Source organism: Lathamus discolor, chromosome 1, assembly GCF_037157495.1.
Source record: "Lathamus discolor isolate bLatDis1 chromosome 1, bLatDis1.hap1, whole genome shotgun sequence".
In the NCBI taxonomy this organism is placed as follows: domain Eukaryota; kingdom Metazoa; phylum Chordata; class Aves; order Psittaciformes; family Psittacidae; genus Lathamus; species Lathamus discolor.
This window is the reverse complement of record NC_088884.1, coordinates 107,130,299-107,152,823: the sequence shown is the minus strand read 5'-3', so window position 1 is coordinate 107,152,823 and position 22,525 is coordinate 107,130,299. Positions and strand designations below refer to the sequence as shown.

The 22,525-nt window shown below is 42.8% G+C and overlaps 1 protein-coding gene across 9 annotated transcripts in view; it reads right to left on the bottom strand.

Annotated features, from left to right (window-relative positions):
• The window catches only part of ADGRL3 (adhesion G protein-coupled receptor L3), a 518,947-nt gene that overhangs the window by 23,108 nt on the left and 473,314 nt on the right, over positions 1–22,525 (bottom strand). For all 9 annotated transcript variants that reach the window (XM_065689629.1, XM_065689683.1, XM_065689621.1 and 6 more), the window contains 3 exons: positions 17,008–17,176; positions 14,037–14,162; positions 11,358–11,454 (listed from right to left, as the gene is read on the bottom strand). In XM_065689629.1, coding sequence (XP_065545701.1) covers positions 11,358–11,454; positions 14,037–14,162; positions 17,008–17,176 — 392 coding nt within the window. The remainder of the gene's footprint in view (positions 1–11,357; positions 11,455–14,036; positions 14,163–17,007; positions 17,177–22,525) is intronic.

Here is a 22,525-nt window from a genome sequence, read left to right as displayed (position 1 = left end):
TGGTATGGTTGGCAATGAATCCTCTCTTAAGTGTCCATTAAAAAAACTTCACAACACATGCTGCCTTACTCTAACAAATAACTCATCTGAACTCAAATGTTACTGGAGTAGCCTCTCTGCCCTGATTTCAGTTTGCAAATTCTGTCTGGTTCTGTGTATCACTTATCATTAGCTTACTTATTCCACTTTACTCCCAGGGAAAGAAAATACATTCAAAGTAGGTTTGTAGAAGTCAAAGCTCTAGTGTTCTTTGTGATTTTCCATACCAGCATTCAGCAGAGTCTTTTTCAGTGTTACATGCAGAGTTTTCAAGTATTTAAAGAATTCTGGTCTTCTGTGTTCACTTGCAATTTATTTCAACAATGAATGCAATTATGAAAAGTGAAATCACACATATTTGCTGGAGGACAACAGGTATTTTCAGATCTTTTCCTAGTTCCCTCCAACAAATGCTCTGACGTTTAGATTTATCGAGCTGAGTTCCTATAATAGCCAACAGGATTCAGTTAATAAACTTCAATAAACCTCCCTATTAAATTTCTCTCAAATAGGTTTGTTGTCACTTGCAGCATCTAATCTATTCATTGAGAAGCTATTAATACTGACTTCAGTGAAATGGAGTTTCAGCAAATGAGGTTGTTAAGCTCTGGGCTATCTTCTGCCAAATGAAACACCCCGTGCTTTTATGCAGAGACAGGGGAGGGAAAGAATTTCTTTGCCCCTTTTTTCCTTCCTGTCTTCTGCAATGATTTCAGATGACAAACCTCTCTGGATTACAATCTAAAAACTATGCTCAAAACACACAGCTAGTCTACACCAATTTATAAATATTTGCCTACTCACTGATTTCTTCTCAACTGCCTGGAGCAGAAACATTGGCCCAGGATGTGATATTTCTTTTTACCAACACTACCCCCTTCCAAGGGTTTATACCTCATGGTACCTTGACTATACAAACATGCATTATCCCTAATTTTTCCTGCTTATGCTTATTTCTCATTAGATCTTTTATCCAAGAAGTGGAGAGCCCTGCCTATGGTAGAAATCAGACCATACTTATAGGAATCTATATAACCAGCCATGCTTTCTTTTTTCCTCCTTCACAGTCATCATATTACAATTGCTCTGCAGCAATACTCTGCTGGATCTAATACTCCCCAAAGCCCGCTCTGATTTCAGAAATTGCCTTGCCCTTACTTTTCTTCTTTAAATCTGATCCACCTAATGACTGAACTTCCAATTATATGGCTGTCAATCCTAAAATCAAAGCCAGTTCATAATATCTCCCAAAGGAAGAATGTCACGTCACTCACTAAAATCAGTGCAACATATCTCAGCTAACTCAGTTCTAGTCTGCAGAGAGGCAAAATAAACTAGAAGACAATCGACAATGGGATTCATTTTGCACGTAGGCAAAAATAGGAACTAAATTCCCTAAGTTTTGATCTTCAATGCAGAAAATCGTAATTTTCCTGGCATCAAATGTATGGCTTATTTGAGAAAAAAAAAAAAAAAAAAAAGAAAAAGGAAAAAGAAAGAAAAAAAGGCTCCTGAGTTTCCCTTACAAACAGAAAATATTCTGCTGTCATCCCCCTGAAATTTCTCTCTACTTCGCATGTGATTATCAGGATGGGCCATTTTGAGGCCAGATGCTGATATTTAGCCAAACCAGCAGCTGCTTAAGGTGGTTGCAGATATTTATGGTTTGCAAACAGTGATCCCTCGCAGCTGGTTCTGTGCAAGTGCATGTGGACTATTCCCTCCAAATATGCCCTCCATCTGGACAAGTGACCCCAGAAAGGGATATCCATAGGGTTAGGGGAGGATACATGTAGTCTGTAGGGGTTACAAGAGGGAACAGAAGAAGCAGAAGGGCATGTTGGATGAATTCGAAGAGCTTCATCAGGAAAATGACAGTGGTGGTGAGAATGGGAGTTTAAAGAACAACCTCCTGCATTTGGTAAAGTGGAAATTTCTAAGTTCTGATATAAATTGTCTACACTACTTCTTCTGCAGGCTCTCCCTGGTGTTGTGAGCACTGCTACAAGCATCCGTGGTGCTGGGACAGCAAGCACTCTTGAACACTGATCTCCCTGGTGAAAAGCAGAAGACACAGCAGTCAAGAAACTGTGACTGAACGAGATGCTAGAAAACAGCCTGCATGCTAGTGCTGGATGACGCCACACGGATGCTGCCAGGGACTCCCACCCTGCTTCTCGATCACTGATTTCCACCAAACATATACGAGGCACTTACACACCTCTAAAAACCATTATCGCCCTCTCAAGAGGCAGCCTGGACTGAAATGGAATAGAAACCAAACTTTTAAATGTACTCCAGAGGCAGGAGGAAATTGGCATTGCTCTTGCTGATTGTGGCTAAACTGGAGGCGTCCAGGCTCCAGGACTGAATCCCTTGAAACAAAGACTAAATTTCCCAGGACTGAATGTTTTACTAGCCACTGAGAAAGGAGATGCTCAAAGCAGGGATTGCTACATCCCTGAGGTTCATGCAGCACCTTGCCCCTACTGACTCAGCAATGATAGCAAGGACAGTGTTAAGCATCAACACCTCTCAGCAGTCTTCAAAAAGTACAGGTTCTGGGGGAAAGTGCTGTGTCTCAGATTTAGATCATAGATTTAAAGCAGTGATGACGAAGAAACAAGATTTGCACATTGGCAGGTTATGGTCTCTGAATGTCCACAGGCTGCTGCCCCTACAAGAGCCACCTGGGTTCAACTTTGAGAAGTCCTCTGCATTTATTGTCCAAAACCCACTTTTTCTGAAAATAGAACACAAAGCATTTAAAGCATCTCCAGGAGGAGCTCAGATTTAAACAGACACACCACTTGCTCCACGCCACATCTGCAGTCACACAGTAATGGTACCCACAAGGGCAAAGTGTCTGAAGGAGACAGACAACTGTAGGCACCTTGGAGTATGTTGCACTAACCCTGTGCAGTACCAAACCCAGTACCACAGCAGGAACATGAATATAAGATAAAAAAGAAAGTGATCTGGCAAACTTGAAAACATGTTCAAAAATGTCAGTGGTCATCACTAACTCCGTCTGCCAACTTGCACGTTCACACAGCCAAAACTCGCAAAGCTAAAATGGAAAAATCCTCACACCATAAAACCATCTCTGAAAGACATAACACGAAAACTGACTGACATCACAAGAGAAACTGGGGCACTGTTTGCTGCAACTATAAAACCAAAAAAAAAAGGAAGGAAAACAGAGAAAATATTTACTATTCAATACCTTTAAACCACAAGAGCCAAAGGTGTTACTCAAAGCTGGTAAGAAGTGTTTAGACAGATTGTGATAGATCAGTTGATGGCGCCCTTTGAATATCTTATCTAGATGAGTAGAGGCATTTCCACCTCTCCCAGAGCTTGGCTGCTTGTTATTTGTTTTATATGCAACATAAATTCAGCAGAAATCTGACTGTCATGCAGGTCATATCAATGCATCAATGACTGAACAAGCACCTTGAGAAAGACTGACACATGACAACGGTAGCACTTCCATGGTCCAAATTTCCACCTGCTTTCTGCTTTATCTAGTTACTGGCAGCAAACGGTCAGCATCACAAATGGGCTATAATGAGCAGCAATCACTCTTTGAAGTGTACTGGGGATGGGGTTTGAGATTCTCAGGGGAATCTTGACTTGATTTTCCTTTTTCCATTTTGCTCTTTTCTTTCTCTTTTCACCTCCTCTGCTTGTCTGTCCTTTTCATCACACCAAGCTGTGCCCCTTTTCACTGATAAATTGCCAAGTTAAGTCCAGACCATGACACCCACCACCCTTGCAGAGAGCTAAACCAAAGCATCTTCATCTTGTAATATCGAGACACAACCACTGCCTCTGAGCCCTAAGGGAAGATCTGAGGAGAGTGACCCAAACCTGACTCACTGCATTGCTCCAGTGCTAACCCGCAGCTCCCATCTTCTGGAGTGACAGTCTCCTACCAAAGGAGGAATTTCACCTTCTACCATGTTTTCTAAATAACTGCTTCCTAAAAATGTAAGATAATATGGCCACCTGAAGATAATTTCAAACTTCACCCAGCCTTCCTGCAACACACACTGTTGTTCCTGCTGAATTAACAGCACAGATACAATTTCAGCCTGGAAATCACAGCTTAATTATATTTTTGAGTGGGCGGGAGGAATTTGAGGGAAGATTTCATTTAGGAAACAATCAGGTCTCGGTTGGGTTAGAAATCAGGATATTAATGTTCTTCATTTTAATTTTCCTCTCTGACTCAGATTCCCACTGTTTGAATTTGAGCTCAATTTGCTCTGTTCATTATGAAGAAATCCACATGAATTTGACATTAAACTGATTATCTCTGAAAACAGTAGCAATAATTTCCCTTTTTCCTGTGTACGTTTCAGATTAAATCTTTGTGGTTGATATAAAAACGCAAGGGAGAAACAATAAAGCAAAGGGAAATCAAGTATTTCTTCTGGAGTGCTACTTAGAAGCTGAGACGTGCAATGACACTTGTGCATTCGGGAAGAAAAAGCAAGTCCCAGGGGCAAACTATATCCCTATTTCCATTTCCCATTTCAGCCCGTTTGCACGGGAACAAACAGGGAGTGAGTATGGCTTTCCTAGCCAGGAATAATATCTGTTGTGCCAATACTGGGGATCTTAGAGCTTTGTGATAACTTTATGATGGGGTTTACTGGCAAAGGCATGCCCCATCATGAACAAACCCTCAGGGCCACAAGGATGAATTCATATTTAAGACTCACTATTCTGTAGTAAGAACTGCCAGAGGTCCTAGGCTCCAATCCCGCATCAGCTGTTGGGATCATGATAACCCTTGATAGGACTTAATAGCCCTGATGACCCCCTGGGGACCTACAACCCCTGCTTGGTCCTGAGCACCCAGTCCTTGCCTTGTGTCTGTCTCCTGGGTGGAGCTTGGACCTGGATTATAACCCAGCTTCCAGCCCTGTCTCTGCCAGCATCTCCTGCTGCTCTGGGCTAGACCCTAGACATGGTTCATCTCTTTATCTTGTCTGCAGCTGTGGATGGACCCTGCAACCAGCACCCACCTCTGTTTAATGGCTTAAGCTACTGTGGGACCATGTCCCATTAGTGAGCGCACAGCTTGTGCTTTATTTCTCCTCAGCTCCCAAGTCTTCTCCCTCATTAAACAGAGGGAGTAAGCTGCTCTTACATCTCCCTGATGTTTCTTGTCCTTCAGACAAATGAAGCAGCAATATAGACCACCAAAAAGTCCCTCCAGGAGGCCTCTGTGGTTGAGCATGGTGGGGATGATTTGCAGTGCTTTGTGTGTGATGGGACATAAAGCATATATGTGCATAGCCAAAAGACAAGAGGCACACATACTCCAGTTTGTATAGCAAGACTGTTAATGGAATAAACTATTAAACTTGCTGTCTAGTTTGTAAGCCGTGACTCTGAGCATTACAGTGGGAGTACAGCACTTGAAGCACGAGGCAACAGACTTCTGGAGTAGTTTCTGTTTTCAAAGAAGCCTGGTGGCTTTAGTCCTAGTCTGTTTATTTCCTCAAAGAGGAAAAAAACACCCCAAACCCCTGAACATTAAGACACAGTAAGCTTCACCACAAATTAAGATAATGTTCCCTTATCTGTTAACTTGAATGGCTATACATAGCTCTATCAGTGCATTTTCCTATAACAAAGCACTGCCTCATACTAGTGACAAACTCTTCTTTGTTTCTGCTGCTCCCAAGCCCCAACAAAACCAGGAACACTCCTTTCTTTAACAGATAACTTCCATTTTTTCTCTGGAAAAAAATATCACACCCTGCCCCAACTTGAAAACCTGAAGACTAACAAAGTATCATTTAGCTCATGATGATTTCTTTTTTCTCTCCCAGTTGTTTCACATCGAAAGACAGACAGTAATTACTGTATTATCTCTTACTTAAAAATAGGCTGAATTCACATTGCTGTTTCGTACTATTACTGCTTGCTTGCAAGGCTGTCTCAGCTATCTGAGTGCTTTTTGACAATCATGGTCTGAAGGTGCCAACAAACCTGTCCCTCGTGTTCCTGAGGTGGCCACTTGGACATACCCAAAGCTCGGGCCTGTGCTGCACCATGAGAAACAGCAGTGCTCATGCTTACAGTGGTCCCCTGCAATCAACTCTTGCCATCAGCACCGTGCTGAGAGACACCCCGTTTCCCTGCTGCCTCCATCCATAGGTGCAGCACAGGTCCATGATTAAATTACCAAAGCACAAGTACAGCAGAACTAGAATAACAGTAGTGTTGTTAATTGCTTTTAATCTCTAGCTCTTTTTCAAAACTGTCCTTAGCTTAAGTGCCAAGACTGCTGCTACAACTAAGCAGCCATCTTTTCTGCATTTCCCTCACGCACCTATCACAAAGAAAAATTGTCTGTTGCTTTCTCTTTGTACCTTCTACTTTTCAGCCTTCAAAATAGTGTTTTAGCAAACAGTCCATCCTACATGCATCCCTTGTGGTTCAGTTTTTCAGCACTGCATCTGAGCGCTTTTATCAAGACCACTTTACACCAAACAGCCTATAGGCAAAGGGAGACTTCTCCTTTCTATTCACGAGGTAATCAGCTTGGTTCAGCTTTTACACCCTTGCAAATTTTTAACTCTGGCAAAAGGTGCAGAGAACAGGGTAGATGCGAAATAGATAGCAGAAACATCCAGCCAGACCCACAGTGGGAAAAAATTGGGCAGGGCTATGGAGTGGGAGTGCAAGGAATACCCTTGGATTGTGAAAAACATCCACCAAGGTGCTTGGTGACAGCCAGCATGGCTTCACTAAGGGGAAATCCTGCCTGACCAATTTGGTGGCCTTCTGTGATGGGGCTACAGAACTGATGGACAGGGGTAGAGCAGTTGATGTCATCTACCTGGATTTGTGCAAAGTGTTCGACACTGTCCCACACGACATCCTTCTCTCTAAATTGGAGAGACATCAATTTGATAGGTGAACCACTCGGTGGATAAAGAACTGGCTGGACGGCCGGACGGCTGCACACAAAGAGTTGTGGTCAATGGCTCTATGTCCAGCTGGAGACCGGTAACGAGTGGTGTCCCTCAGGGATGGGTGTTGGGACCGGTCTTGTTCAACATCTTTGTTGCTGACATGGACAGTGGGATTGAGTGTGCCCTTAGCAAGTTTGCTGATGACACCAAGCTGCGTGGTTCAGTTGATACGCTGCAGGGAAGGAATGCCATCCAGAGGGACCTCAACACGCTTGTGAGGTGGGCTGATGCCAACCTTACGAAGTTTAACCATGCCAAGTGCAAGGTCCTACACCTGGGTCGGAGCAATCCCAGGCACAGCTACAGGTTGGGCAGAGAAGAGATTCAGAGCAGCCCTGCGCAGAAGGACTTGGGGATGTTGGTCAATGAGAAACTGAACATGCGCCAGCTTCAGTGTGTGCTCGCAGAGCAGAAAAACAACCGTATCCTGAGCTGCATCAAAAGGAGCGTGACCAGCAGGTCGAAGGAGGTGATCCTGTCCCTCTACTCTGCTCTCGTGAGACCTCACCTGGAGTATTGTGTGCAGTTCTGGTGTCCTCAACATAAAAAGGACATGGAGCTGTTGCAACAAGTCCAGAGGAGGGCCACGAGGATGATCAGGGGATTGGAGCACCTCCAGTATGAAGACAGGCTGAGAAAGTTGGGGCTGTTCAGCCTGGAGAACAGAAGGCTGCTTGGGGACCTCATAGCAGCCTTCCAGTATCTGAAGGGGGCCTACAAGGGTGCTGGAGTGGGACTTCATTAGTGACTGTAGTGATAGGACAAGGGGTAAAGGGTTCAAACTTAAACAGGGGAAGTTTAGATTGGATATAAGGAAGAAGTTCTTTACTGTAATGGTGGTGAGACACTGGAATGGGTTGCCCAGGGAAGATGTGAATGTTCCATCCCTGGCAGTGTTCAAGGCCAGGTTGGATGAAGCCTTGGGGGGCATGGTTTAGTGGGAGGTGTCTCTGCCCATAGCAGGGGGTTTGGAACTAGATGATCTTAAGGTCCTTTCCAACCCTAACTATTCTATGATTCTATTCTATGATCATGGGGTGGACTGACATGCTGTTCATTTGACAGTAGAAGAGGAAATCCACAGCTGTTTTCTGTTCCCTTGCTCCTGATTTCTGTGGTATAATAACCCCAAATCCACATTATTAGTAAGCCATAATGAGCAGCAAGGGGAAACAGAGCCTGAAACAAACATTTTGGACTAAGCTGCAATTAGATGTTACCTTAAGGAAATATCTGAAATGGTCCTGTAAGTCTTAGGAATCAAGTGTGAGTACAGTTTTCATTACAGAGCACATTACATCAGGCAAGTTTGGGGTCATGCCCAAAATTCCAAGTATAATAAATGAGAATAACAAAAATAACATAATGGCCAGTTATTTTGGGGGTGGGGGGAAGTGATGGGGAGTAGGTAACAGAGGATCTGGTGCTGAAAAAAAAGCCATAAGCAGTGTGGTATCTGCTAAATTGGAAAAATACATGCTACACATATAAAGGAGGGATGAACTAACACAGATAACATATTCCAGACTGACACTCAGGAGCTTCATAGAAGAAGAAGAGTGGATGGGGTGCTGGTTATCATACTACCTACCTATCATAAGGATAGGTAGAACAGTCTTGCCTAGGGCCTTATCAAGCAGCAGGGGACCAAGAATACTGTAAATGATATCAGGGAAAAAAAGGCTTAAATTGGAAAGAACCTCCCTTGGAGCATGTCTCATTGCTTTCTGCTTCCATGACAGAAAAAAAACAAACTCAGCAGTGGTCCAAGACATGGTTGGGCCAGGAACTGAAGGATGGGATGATTCTGTGGAGGAAGGATCATTTTCTCCCTGTTTTAGAAAGGGGGTTAATGTCTAAAGGCTCTTGGAAAAATACTAGTGTAAAAAGAATGTTTAATGTGGGATAATACAGATACTTTCATGTAAAAGGTGTCTAGGCTGGGAGGTCTGCAGAGGGACTTTTGAACATGTATGCGAGCCTGTTGTGTCATCCTTGGACAGGGAAAGCTACTAACCATACAATCCAAGGCTCACACTAGACTCCTCTGAGCTTTTACTGCGCACTTGTAAATTAAATATTAATGAAACGGATACTTTAAAGCTTGATAGGTATTAAAAATTAAGAGGAAGACAGGAACTGTGAAAACTGCAATGCCCCATTGGTCTGTTCAGTATCCAGCTCTCTCTGGAGAGATTGAAGAAACAAAGTTTGCTCTTTACAACCTTAAGACAATGAACTTTTCAAATGGAATAAACAGGATAAGGTGTGAAATATCTGGGACCCCATGCAGTTAGGATTACTGTAGGTGTCAGGTGTATTTTCCTAGCAGAACTGACCACTTGTTGCTTTGGAGATACTAACTCCCAACGTTTTAACCTCCATTTTGTAGGAAATTAAAAAAAAAACCAACAAATCTTGTGCCTGCCTGTGTGAAAAAGAGGGAGGATGCCCCTGTATAATAGTATAACTTATTCAAGTAACTTAAGTGTCCCACCTACAAAGGCTTTCCTTCCAAGACAGTCAACAGGCTGCTTCTGTAGTCAGTGGAGAGATTAAGGCCCTTTGGGTGATTCATCTCATCCAACGGTACAAAAGGAAAATAGCTAGATATAATCCACTTTGAAGTTGCTTCCCCCATCAGTTCTTTTCCCAACAGATCTTTAAATAACAGGCACATCTAGTAACAGGCTCTCACCACACTGCAATGAAGATTGCCCACTTGAAACCTCTTCACAGCTTTCCCAATTTATGGTCACACTTGCTTCTTCAGATGGAAAAAAAAGCTTAAACTGAAATAGGAGAGATGCCTCTCTCTTGCTGATGAGTCCAGAAGATCCTGTTGTGACCCCCTTTGTAGCCTCGGCTGCACTGGAGAGCAAGTCAACTTCTGAGCTAACTAAAGGAGTGAACGTTTCATGCACAGCACCTTTTGGTTTGCCACCAAGATGGAGTTATAGATGGCCAAGGGAAACAAGGGTTCTTGCTGTAACCTTTGTGCAACAACCGATCCCCCTCTAAATTAGCCCTGGCTGCAGCTGTCCAGTCTCTGATGCAAAGACAGAGAGAAATGCAAAGGCAATGCATGTGGATAAATCATTCATTTTGCAGTAATGGCATCTTCTAGCCCTCTTTATTAATGAATCTTCAGTACAAAGTGAAAAACCACCAGAGTGAGTTGAGGGAGTTAACATCTCCACTGCCTTCCCCTTTTCACTGATTCAGGAGATGTATATAGTGTTCAGAGAACGGAATTGTATACCCTTAGTTACCCAGTACTCGGTATTACTAACAGCACAGTCAAAATTAATCAAGCCTGTCCATAGGCAAAACTCGTCCTAAAATCAGTGTGAATTCTGAGTGAATAAAGACTGAATAAAAAGCGGAATTCCAACTCAGTTCTCAGTTGAGCTTTGCAGTTCAACCATCAGGACTGGAAATATTTTTGATTTTCACCATCATGAGAGAACACCTGGGCCCAGTAATCCCAACTCTATCCACTCTTTATTCCAGCGTCAACTGGGCATATATACAAAACAGAATTTGGCATCTGGCTGCTCAAAGCTAAGCCATAAAGTAATTGTACTGGAGGAGAAAGAAACCAATCCCTGAGGCTCTTTCCTGGTATTCCTTTGCAGTTGTTTTCCTGCAACTCCCTGAAAAAAGACTGGTTTTAAAAAACCTGTTGAGATTTCCATCTGTGCCAGGCACCACATTTTGTTTGGCATATACGTTTCTGATAGCCTTCCCTCTGCAGATGTCTATAAAGTTCACATCAGTCAGTTCTGCAAACTAGATATATTAACATCAACACAGACAATTTTCTTCCAAGCACAGTTTTTTCTCACATCTATGCTCTGCTGCTCATTTTTGGTTCCATAAAGACGACACTATTGCTACATATCCAGGACACTCAGGATTCCTGTGATGCTTAACACAGGCTGTACAGTGCCATAACAGCCCATTTTCACTATCAGCAACGAGGCCTGACACCTCAGCAGCTTCTGGCTCTAGCAGTTTGCTGAGGAAAAAGGGAGATCTCATTTTCATTTTATTTCATTTATCCTTTTTTGTTTTTCCTAACTCCCTTCCAGAAATTAGAATTCTTGAAAATGCATGTGTAAAAGTAAAGAAAACGGAAAAAAAAGCAACAATCACCAAAACCCTCCTCCCAGTTATCACTGTGACTTTTCTTATGTGGGAGAATGGGGTCCAGTGCAATTTCAGGTAAAGAGGAAGGGGAGGGGAGAGAAGCAACACATTTCCTACTCCTTAAAGCCAACACAAGAGTTAGAGATATGAAAAATTGTTTATAATTACCTCTGTTGAGTGAAGCTGAACTGTTTATATCTCCAGTAATAAAGGAAGACTCGGACTGCTTTCGAACTGTGTCATTCCACATTCTACGAATCCGGCTCTGAAGAGGGATTGAACCACAGCAGGTAATGAAATTTTAGCAGCTGCACATAGGTTTCTTTCTGGCTCACTAAAGTTGTCTATTGGCATGTCTAGCTCAGGATGAGACTTGTTTCTAGCCAGCTGTAAGCAAGCAGTTGCTGTTTGTTATAATACACCTTGTACATGCCAGACCATACCTGCCTAACTTCATGACACAAGCGCCTGCCTCAAAGATGTGCATAATTGGATTGCATACATCTAAACTAAAAAAAAAAGGCAATAGAAATCATATACAAGATAAACCCAGATGCATGAAAGCTACAGATTTTACCAATATAGTACCAAAGAATGGGAAAATAACTGAGACACAGGAACATTCATGCTTCCTATTCTATCTCAGATAGCTTGTGTCTTATTTTTCATGAAGTGCAGCAGAAGCCTTCATCTGTGTCTTGGTGTCCTTGAATGAACAGAAGTTTTCTATAGCTACTATCCATCTTGGGGAATATCGGGAGAAAAAAAATCCCCGCGAATGGATGACTTCTGTTCCCCTACTGAAAAATCTGGAATGGTTTTACCATCTGTGGCATAGCTTCTGCTGCTGGGGAAACTGTGTCCTGAATATGTTTGCCTTCTGCTTTGTTTCTCAAATACACTGTGGAGTATCTACGTCTGTGGCTTTTATGCCACTGTCTTGCTTCTCTCCAAAGAGACCTTGCAAAAGATCAAAAATTCAGTCAATACGCATCTTGCAAGCAGTTCAACCATGTGTCCAGGGAAAACTCTCTCTCACTTCATCTCTCAGAGTATGATGGATGTGTCCCACAGCTGTGTTAAAGTGGTGTTAGTGGTCTGGGGGATTGGGAAGGCTGGTTTCCACTGTGACAGACCATGTTTTTCCTAATTGCTAAAAAGCCAGTGCTTCCCATAGTGGGATCCTAGCCATGCAAGATCTTCCAGTGCTTATTCATGTCGTCACAGATTAAAAGTGCCCCCTAGTCTACTCATTAACCATGTAGTAATGGCTTATCCTAATCATGCATTAACCTTCTATAAATGGAAACACGATGTAACATGAGGCCCATGGACTTTTACAGCAATTATTTTTACCTGGACATTTAATCTATTGTATTTCTCTGACATGACCCACTGTGGATTAATTATTATGTTTCCTAAGTGCTTTCACAGAAAAAATGGATCTTAGGAGTTTTCCTCTTTGTGGACTTCTCTACTCAAAAGCTTGGAGTCAGTTGTTTTTAACAACTCAGAATGATTTCCATCCACTCTTCATCACCTGTGTGAGGTTTCTCCTGCCTATGATAGGTCTCAGGCATTTCCATCCTTCCAAGGACAAGGCTCTGCAGGCAAAATAATCTGCCCTGGTACCTCAAACCTCACCTGCCATGAAAGGACTGCTGCCAGGAGACTCAGTCCACCCTCAAAAGGACTTGTTTTCTTGTGCTGAGACTGCCAAAAGGGAGGGCCTATTAAAATCACCTCCTCTAAGAGAAGAGAGCACCTAACCCAGTAGCTAAGTTATGTAAGCCAAAAACGTTCAATGTTGCTAAGGTTGCTGGATATAGTGAGTTTTAAACATTATTGAATACTGTGGGATGTGATGACCTACTGGTGAGAGGCTCCATATTTTATTGCTGGTTTTTTTGGCCTGCATGGCATCCACACCTATGTAAATGCCAGAGTGCTGAAAATAAATAATAATTTGCTCCAAGACATAAATCACAAATTAGGTTTTCCTGGGAGGTTATAAACCGTTACTTGCTGTGTGTCTTTCATAATTTAATAGTGGAACTGCCATGTATAATTACTTTCATTAGTAATAGTGAATAAATTTGTGTTTGGTTTCTATTGATTAAGAAGTAAGCTTCTTCATTTTATTTGAACTGTTCATCCATAAATCTGCATCTGTATGTACAAGCTTCAAAATTGCTAAGTGCGCAAACTACATAAAACCTGAATTTTCAGGTGACCAAGGCATAACAAATTCAGTAACTTAATAAGATAATCTGACCACAATGGCTTCTCCTAAGATATCTATAAACTAAGGCAAATTGAATGAAGCAAGGAATCGATCAAACCACTGATTGCCAGAAAGGAAGCCTTTTCACTGTAAAGGCTATTGCAATTCTCTTGTAGTCTACTTTTAGCAAGAAAAATACTTGGCTGTTACAGCATCATTCCTGTACATAGCAAAAGCAGTGTCAACCTTCAGCTCATGAGTAAGGATGCACTGCGATGCAGCATAGCAGACAAAATGCTCCCAGTTCCTGATTCCCATAGAGAGCAGGCAGAACAGCCCAGGTGATGACTACCCACCTTCCTCTAGAAGGCAAATTTGGACTTTTTATTCTCATCACAATTATTTAGAAGGTTTCTGGAGAGGCACTAACTGCCATCAGATCCTAAGGGAAATAACTGTGTTGAATTCAGGTCCAGGAGGGAGGGAAATCTCTGTGGGTGCACTGTGGAGAGGCTTAAGGCAGCTCCTTTGGTGCCGAAAGGATATACTCTCCCAGCATAGCCACAAAAGATATTGGCATGGAGGTGCAAAGGATAGGGGTGTGAACAAGAAAGGTGAGTTACCTGTGAACCTGTGGAATATCTTCCAGGTGTCCGTGACCCCGAGGTCTTTCCCGAGCCGATAGAGCTCTCTGTACTTTTCCCACTACAGCAATGTGTGCGCAGGCATTTTCCATACTCTTTACGTACCTAGCCAAGGAAAGAGCAAAGACGGTTAGCTCCTCCTGCAACCCACTGCCTTCCAATTTTTAACACAGCCCTCGATTTTTCCTCAGTGGTTCATTAAAACCATAGCTGTTGCAGTACGTGGGGAAGAATTACACCTTGCAACTGAAAGACCTTGATACATGAGCTACATCATTTATGATGGTGTAAGGGACAGCTTTTATGCAAGCAAAGCTGTTTGTTGACACCAGTCGGTTGTAGCTTCATGTGAGGCACATCAAAGGAACATAGGAGATACTACAGATACACTATTTATGACTGAAAATTAATATCCTCATAGATTTGATATAAACTAGCATATTGGCTCATCAAGGTACTAAAAGTTATTGCTTCTGGCAGGGGACTAAGAAGAGAAATTCCAAGAGAAACATATAAAAACTATTGATTTTTTTTTTATTTATTTTATATTATTTCTTACAGTCAAAGTGAAACTCCAGAAAACTATACAGCTAACATCCCCAGAGATTACATTCCCGGTGCACAGGGGTGGCTGGAGCCTGCTTTCCCACATTAAAGTGCAAGCCAGTCATGTTTTGAATTGGCATTGCAGTCAACCCAGGCCAACTCCTTATTTGGAGTAAAGCTGTACCACCCTCTTTGCTTTAGGGGAACTTCACTGATTTGTGCCAGGGCAGGATCTAAGCTTTGACTGAGCTTCAGGTGTGACTTCTCATGGGCAGCAATACTCAGAAACCAGATGGGCCAAGACTGAAAATGAACAGTCTGTAGTGAAAAGCCAAAAGCAGGTCACATTGTGTACTGTAAAAAAAAAAAACAACAAACAAAAAAAGCCCCTCAAATCCCATGCATGTCCAAAACACCAGTTGACATTCCTTGGAGCATACAGTCAGCTGTGAAATTCTGCCAGACTATCTATGAGCATTTCAAAACTGTGTGAAACAACTGTTTAAATAGGAAATTACAGCTTTTTCATTAGGCACTTCCTTAAGCGCCTGAGACAAACACAATACCATGAGCGCCCAATATGCTCGAGTGCCTCATCAATCCTTTGCTGAGAGAAAATAATTCAATTGCTTTAATTAGCCACCCACTGTTTGCCTCTCTGTAGCTTTTTTCTGATTTTCTAGTCCATGATAGATAGGAAAGGAAGGGATATTTTTCTCGCTTTCTCCTCTCATATAATTCCTCCCTCAGCTCTTAGGTCAGACAGATGTATCTACCCTGCAGCAAGGAATCAGCTGCATTCTCCTTCCCTCCATGAAGCCATATATCAGAAGTGATCCCACAGTCACCAGGGGTGGTTTAAGGATGTAGACTGGCTTGAGACAGAAAAGAGAATGGTTCTTCCATGCCAAGTGAGCACCCAGATAACCAAGGAGCCTGCAGTGCTGTGTTGAGATGCTGGGTTATGGACTGATTCTTTGTGAGGTGCACTGGAGACGAGCGGATGGACCAATGAGAAGGGTGGAGAAATAAAGATTTCTTGTCAAAGAGGCACCTGCAGGTTTAACTAGTAATGGTGATGCTTTCTACATTCTCATCACCATGTTGCCTGCAAACTTTCTCACTGAAGGTTTTGGGATCATCATGCTGTTGCACTTTGATAAAGCTTTTAAGCAGTTGTATCTAGATAAAGCTTTTAAGCTTTTTAAGATGCACAAATATGAGCTGAAATGACAGGACAAAACTCTGAAACCCAAAAGTCTTCCTTTGGTTTCAAGAATGACATCTTTGCACAGCTCTGCAGATCCTTCTCTACAGGCATCTCTCACAGAGCTCACTTGCTACTACTAATTTTGATTATGTTTTCACAGGTCAATTCTCCCCTCCCTGTATAGGAAAACATGCAGCAAGCCTGGGGCTCTTGGATGGAGAACAGACCTCAGCATGGCCCTGACTTTATCCAGTAAGCTATTTCACCAAAAGCCAGTGGTTACACTGCGAAACTGCATCCCATATGTATCCACTTATAAACTCTTCCCTCTGTTTATATCAGATAAGAAACTGCCCTTTAAAACAAAGATGCACATAAAAAAACATCAGCAGATATGTACAGAACTGAAGACTTCTGTACTACCAAATTTTAGTGAAGGAAAAAATGGTTCTTAAAAATATTAATTACTGATTGTCAGAGACTGTAAGTTTGATCCGCATATACACAGATTTTATTTTGATTTCCCCTCCACCCCCAAAGTTTAACTAATTTACTCCACTATTATCTTGCAAATGTTAATTGGGGCATACTTCAAGTTCCACCAAGAAGCACTTACTGTGCTTGCTTTGAGGAAGATTTCCAAAAGCTCACATTAGGACCAAGTAATATAAAAGCTCTTGCAGAGCACAGGTCCTTCAGTTCTTAAAAAAGTGGTAAAAGCAGCCCCTGTTACATACTATCAGCCCATACATGCTGCTGTAGAGAAGCGTGATTTCCCACAGGGACTGAAAATGAGGATGTAAAGCTCCATTTTGCTGTGAGCGCTCAGCCACATGAGGACTTTCCGGATGCTTGTGGAGTTGCTCCTATCTCAAATTAGCACATGGGAGAGGAAATCTGGCTTATAGCAGGTAAAGCCCTTTTACAGGTTCACTACTGTAAAGCCCTACAAACTGCCAGCTGCCTTTTCCCTTGTTCATCACCAGCGCCCAGGCTGCTGAAATGCCACTGCCACATATCTTTGTTATCACTTCATTCCCTTGCATCTTGCTGGTTTAAATACCACCCTTATTAAATATATGGAGATAAATCTGTGTAAGATGAATTCAGGGCACACAGATGATGTTACATTGCGGTTGTTAGGCAACAAAAACACCCCATTACCACCTCTTCTGCTGCTGGAAACTGTCTTACCTTTTTCTGGAGGACACAATGGAAAATGAATATAAACATTCCCTGCAGAGAATTGAATATGGTGAAGAGATACGCCATGATGACTGTGCTTTCATTAATATACATGAGTCCAAATGCCCAGGTGAGTCCTAATAGGCAGAGTAGGGCTATGGCACCTATAACCCAGGACCTGTTAGGAAAAACAAGAAAAAGAAAAGAAGAAAGGGATTGATTTTTTATCTACAAAAGAAGGCACATGTCTACAGGCAGGAAGACTTTGCCCATGGTTTTAGCAAAAAGCAAAGAGCACATCAAAATGTATTGTAGCGAATTTTGTCTTCAAGCTGGATACAGTTTACAAATCTTCAAGCTTGAGAAAATATACAGAAATGGAAGTGTTATGAGCATCGATATTTATCATAACCAAAGCATATTTGTAACTACAATGTTTCTATTCTTCATCCCATCCCCTGCCTGTTTAAATGCAAAAGCAGTGTGTATGTAAATGACATGTAGATGCTATTTCTGCAAATGGCAGGAAAAGAAAATAAACTAACCAAAACAACTCTAAATGTCACTTTTTTAGTGTCCACTGGTTTCACTGGGGCAGGAATGCCAGCTGGATTAGCTTCTTTATGCTTAACACCAAGACACATGTATTGCTGCATTTTAGCTAGTCTCCCATATGCTTGTAAGCCAGATAAACAACTACAAGCAGGTGGGCAAGCCCTCACCGCTTGCCAGATCGGCTCTGCACAGGGAGGCTCTGTGTGATGCTGCTTCACACTTCTTCTACCCTGTGATGAGGGGAAATATATATACACATCCAGGCACTCGCACACCACATTTGCCAAAACAGTAGCTACTGCCACACTTCTGCTCGGAGAAAAAGAAAGGCAATCCTTCCTCACATCAGCTGCAAAACTAACAATATCACTTGCTCCACCCCAGAAGGAATGAGGGAGTATGGGTGCAGCCACCACTTGGCCCCAGAAGTTGTTCAAGCAAACATGGGTAGCCTGCAGTTTCTACTTTCTTTCTTCGAGGAACTTTCTGCTTGGACTAACAGTGCTGGGGGCATGGGATGGCTGTGCACTTTCAGGAAACCTGGAAGATCTGGGATGGCCAGAGAAGTATTCTATGCTACTCTGCTAAATAACTCAGTCATCTGCTAAATTAACTTCTCACAAACTGATCTTCCAATACCAGGGCATGAGACTAAGTGTGACAAGCAGTGAAGGAACTGGGTCATTCTTCTAGCCATCTCCCTAGTTTCCACATGCTACATTACCTACAACTTTAAAGGAACTGCTGCTGCACAGGGGAGGAAGTCAGCCTCTAGCTGAGAAGCACAGCGGGAAGTGCGCAGCAAGCAGCACCATGAGAATCCCTTTACCCTTTCTATTAAGGCCTTGATTTTCTTGTCTTCCCCTAGTAATGTTAGGTGTAACATAAAAATGAATACAACTATATCCAATCTTTGCACCCCTTCCTCACTGTTTAACTCTGTTTAACTCTTTGGTTCCCCAAAGCAGATGAGCCTGCAGCCAGCCAGCATCTCTCCCTCCTTGTCCGCCCCACAGCAGCATGGGGTGCTGCAGGAGGGCTCATAGGGACAAGGACCTACCCACATTTCCAAGCCACTTCAGCCTTGTAGAAACTTGTCCAGGGTTAGGGCATATTTGGGTTTCCATCTGCTAAGCAGAGCATGGAGTGAGGGGGAGAAAGATGAAGCAGCAGCCGCTTAGGGGAAAAATAAGTCCTGCAGAGGTCAGGAAGGCAAGCTCCACTATGGGGACTCCATGGCAGCTGCAGCCTTGAATCCTTGTCCTTTTAGCAAGGCTTGCCACAAGCAGAAAGAAGCACACCAATGTTGTATTTATGTTGTTTTGTGCTTTTTTTTTTGGTCTTGATATATTTATTTTTTTTTAAGGTATCAGAATGAAAATACAGCATCAAGTCTTCACTGAAGTTTATAAAATATAGATTATTTAACTACACAACCAGAAGAGCTCCCTAAGGTAACCATTTATTAAGGCAGTTCTTTAAAAATCACTATTATGTAGCTAGCAGACCAGAACAGCTCCTCTGAAGCATTTCCAGTCAATCCCGCTAATAAATATTTAGCATGAGGCAAATTGAAAATGCACTTTCAAAACCCTTTAGAAAAGTAGCCACTGGTTAAAGTACACAGCTTTAGCTGCTTGGTATATTTTTTCCCCAAGATTCCACCATCAGTGAGAGCACATTATCATCTTAATTGCACACCAATTCAAAAAATACAATATTTTACCCCTAAAAAGGAACAACAAATTAAGTGAAAAACACTTTCTTTTTTTTTTTTTTTTAACTCCCCTTGCTTTTATACTCTTTTCAAAATGATCCCCAGAATATCAGAAAACTATTCTGCTCTGAAGCACAGCCAGTTCTTGAATCTGATTAAAGAACCTTTGGCTGCAGAGGTGTGCAGCAGTGAAACAGTTATTTAGTGGAAATATGCTACCTTCAGTGATGGAAAGGTATCTGGGGTTCGAAGACCCTCAGCAGTGCAAACTGCACGCGTTACAGTGTTGTGCTTCAGAAAACAAGACCTGGAGATAAAGAGGGCATGGAGATTACTATGAATAGCTCCATCCCGTATCCGCAGAAATGAAAAGAACCAAGCGATGAAAGAGAACATGAGAATGGTGCTGCAAGAATGAACACAAAGGACTCTTCACCAGAAGAACAAACTGAAAGTCTACTGCAAAGTTGATTTGCTTTTATTTGTGCTACTGTGCATTACTTTTTGGTTGCAGGAGAAAAACCGTGGTGTGTAATTTCTAGGCATTTTTTGCTTTCTTCTCAGTTTTTATTGGTGCAACTTGTGGTTTTTGTTTTGCTTTTGTACAGACTTGCTGTTGCTTTTTCATAGTTTCTCTTTCCTGTAGTGCAATTTCATGGCGATAAACAAAACCATCCATATTTTGGTGTAATTGAAAATCAGAGATTTACAATTAGGGACAATTAGGTACTCCAATAAGTAAGGAGACAGTCTCCAATGCACAGAACACGATTTACTTGGAGTGCTCCCATTAACTAGAATGGGAATCATGGGGATTATCACCCATGTACCTTTCTGGAAATTTACTTATGCATTTATGTTACTATAAAGCACTCTCAGTAACAAGAGCACAGTGGACCGCAGGGTCGCTATTGGTATAACAAGTCTGTACTACACAGGATTAACTTGGGAACATTCACCTTGAGTTTATGTCCAATCAAAGAATATAAAGCCAATAAGGTGACAACTGGTTGGCAGTACACATGCAGCACATTTACTCTGCATGTTAGCTGTATGCCTGGCCAGTTTCCCTGTATTTCCTGCACAGTTTGCTCTTCTGCCTCAAATGCGAATGACAGAAGCTTTAATGATTTTTCAATATTGATCTGACAGCTGGTTCATGAGACCACACTGATAAATGAAATTTATCAGCCATTCAGGTCATTCTTACTTGATGAAGGGTCTGTTATCCTCATAGCTAAAGAATGCATAGACATAAAGACAAGAACACCAACATTAGAAATATAAAGACATAGAGAATATAGCTTACTGCTAGTTCCCCTCCCTTCTCCCACCAGCCATCACCAAAAACAAAGGCAGACTGTCATCAGGTACCCCTGGTACAAGCCAGCCAGCCTTGCTTGCTGTCCCAGGGAATTGAAACATGACCGTGGACACTGGCTTCATACACAGAAGCAAGCATCATTAGCTGCAAGCTGCAGCTACCCCTCATGGTTCTGATCACGCAACTGACAACTGACTTTGAAATCTGTTTTAAAAACTATGGATATCTCTGGAGAAGATGAAGTTTGAAATTCCAACAAAGCCACCACAGAAGGCTTTCATGCGTTCAGGTGGCAAAACTTCACCCTGCCTCCAGCACTCTCCACCTGTGGTGCTGTAGTGTATCACAGAAACCTCTTTATTGCTGTTTACTTTTCCTTAAGTGTAACTCCCAAGTTACTAACTTCTGAGCCAGGCTGCAGCATTATCTTCTTTTTGAGATAACGGCATTAGGATCTTCTAAAGCCCTGGGTGACAGAAAGCATTAGTCTATTTACTCCCATTTCACAGGGAAGGACAAAGAAAGGACTCTGCCAAGCTACAGTGCAAAGCAGCCTGCTGCAGTGAAGAAGCAGCCAATATGCTTTGCACTTTTTGCACAAAAAGTCCCATCTTGACCCCTGGCATGGTCACAGTGGGTCTTTGGGAAAGGGAGGGAACAGTTGTCAAATGCATTGGATTTGGCCACGCTCGTAACAATTGCCCTGACCTCACTCTGAGCAGCAAGATACAAGTAGAAGATAGATCATGGGGGACAAGGTGGCCATCCCCACATCACTCACAAATAAGCTGTGCTTAGGATAGTGGTCAGTGGCTCAGTGTCTGGATGGACACCAGTGACAAGTGCATCTCTCAGCGGTCCATACTGGGCCAGTACTGTTTAATATCTTCATCAATGATATAGACAGTGAGTGTGCCGTCAGCAAGTTTGCAGATGACACAAAGCTGAGTGATGCAGCTGACATGCCGGAGGGAAGGGATGCCAGCCAGAGGGACTTGGACAGGCTTGAGAAATGGGCCCATGCAAACCTTATGTTGAAATTCAACAGGGCCAAGTGCAAGGTCCTGGACTTGCATTGGGACAACTGCTGGTATCATTACAGGCTGGGGGATGACGAGATTGACAGAACCCCTGAGGAGACAGACTTGGGGGTACTGGTGGAGAAAGACTGGACATGAGCTGGCAATGTGAACTTGCAGCCCAGAAGGCCAATCACATGTTGGGCTGCATCCAAAGGAGTGTGGCCATCAGGTTGAGGGAGGTGATTCTGCCCCTCTACTATGCTCTGGTGAGACCCCACCTGCAGTACTGGAGTCCTCAGTACAGGAAAGACATGCACATATTGGAGAGGGTCCAGAGGACGGCCACGTAAATCATCAGAGGGCTGCAACACCTCTCCTATGGGGAAAAGCTGAGAGAGTTGGTCTTCTCAGCCTGGAGAAGACTCCAGGGACACCCTACTGCAGCCTTTCAGTTCTTAAAAAGGGCCTATAAGAAAGATGGGAGAAACGTTTTAGCAGGGCCTGTTGTGATAAGACGAAGTGTAATGTTGTTAAACTAAAAGAGGGAAGATTCAGGCTGGACAAGAAGAAGAAATGTTTTACAATGAGGGTAGTGAAACACTGACACAGGCTGCCCAGAGAGGTGGTGGATGCCCCATCCCTGGAGGCATTCAAGCTCAGGCTGCATGTGTCTCTGACGAACCTAATCAGGTTGAAGATGTCCCTGCTCATTGCAGGGGGGCTGGACTAGATGACCTTTGAAGGTTCCTTCCAATCCAATATAAACTATTATATGATTCTATAATCTCAGCTTGAGCACCTACAACATCCCTGGGCCACAGTCGTCCCTGCCTCCATCTCCATACCCCCCCTTCTCTCTTCCTCTTTTCCCCCCTCCTGCCACTAACAGCTCCCTGCAGCTCCTCTCCA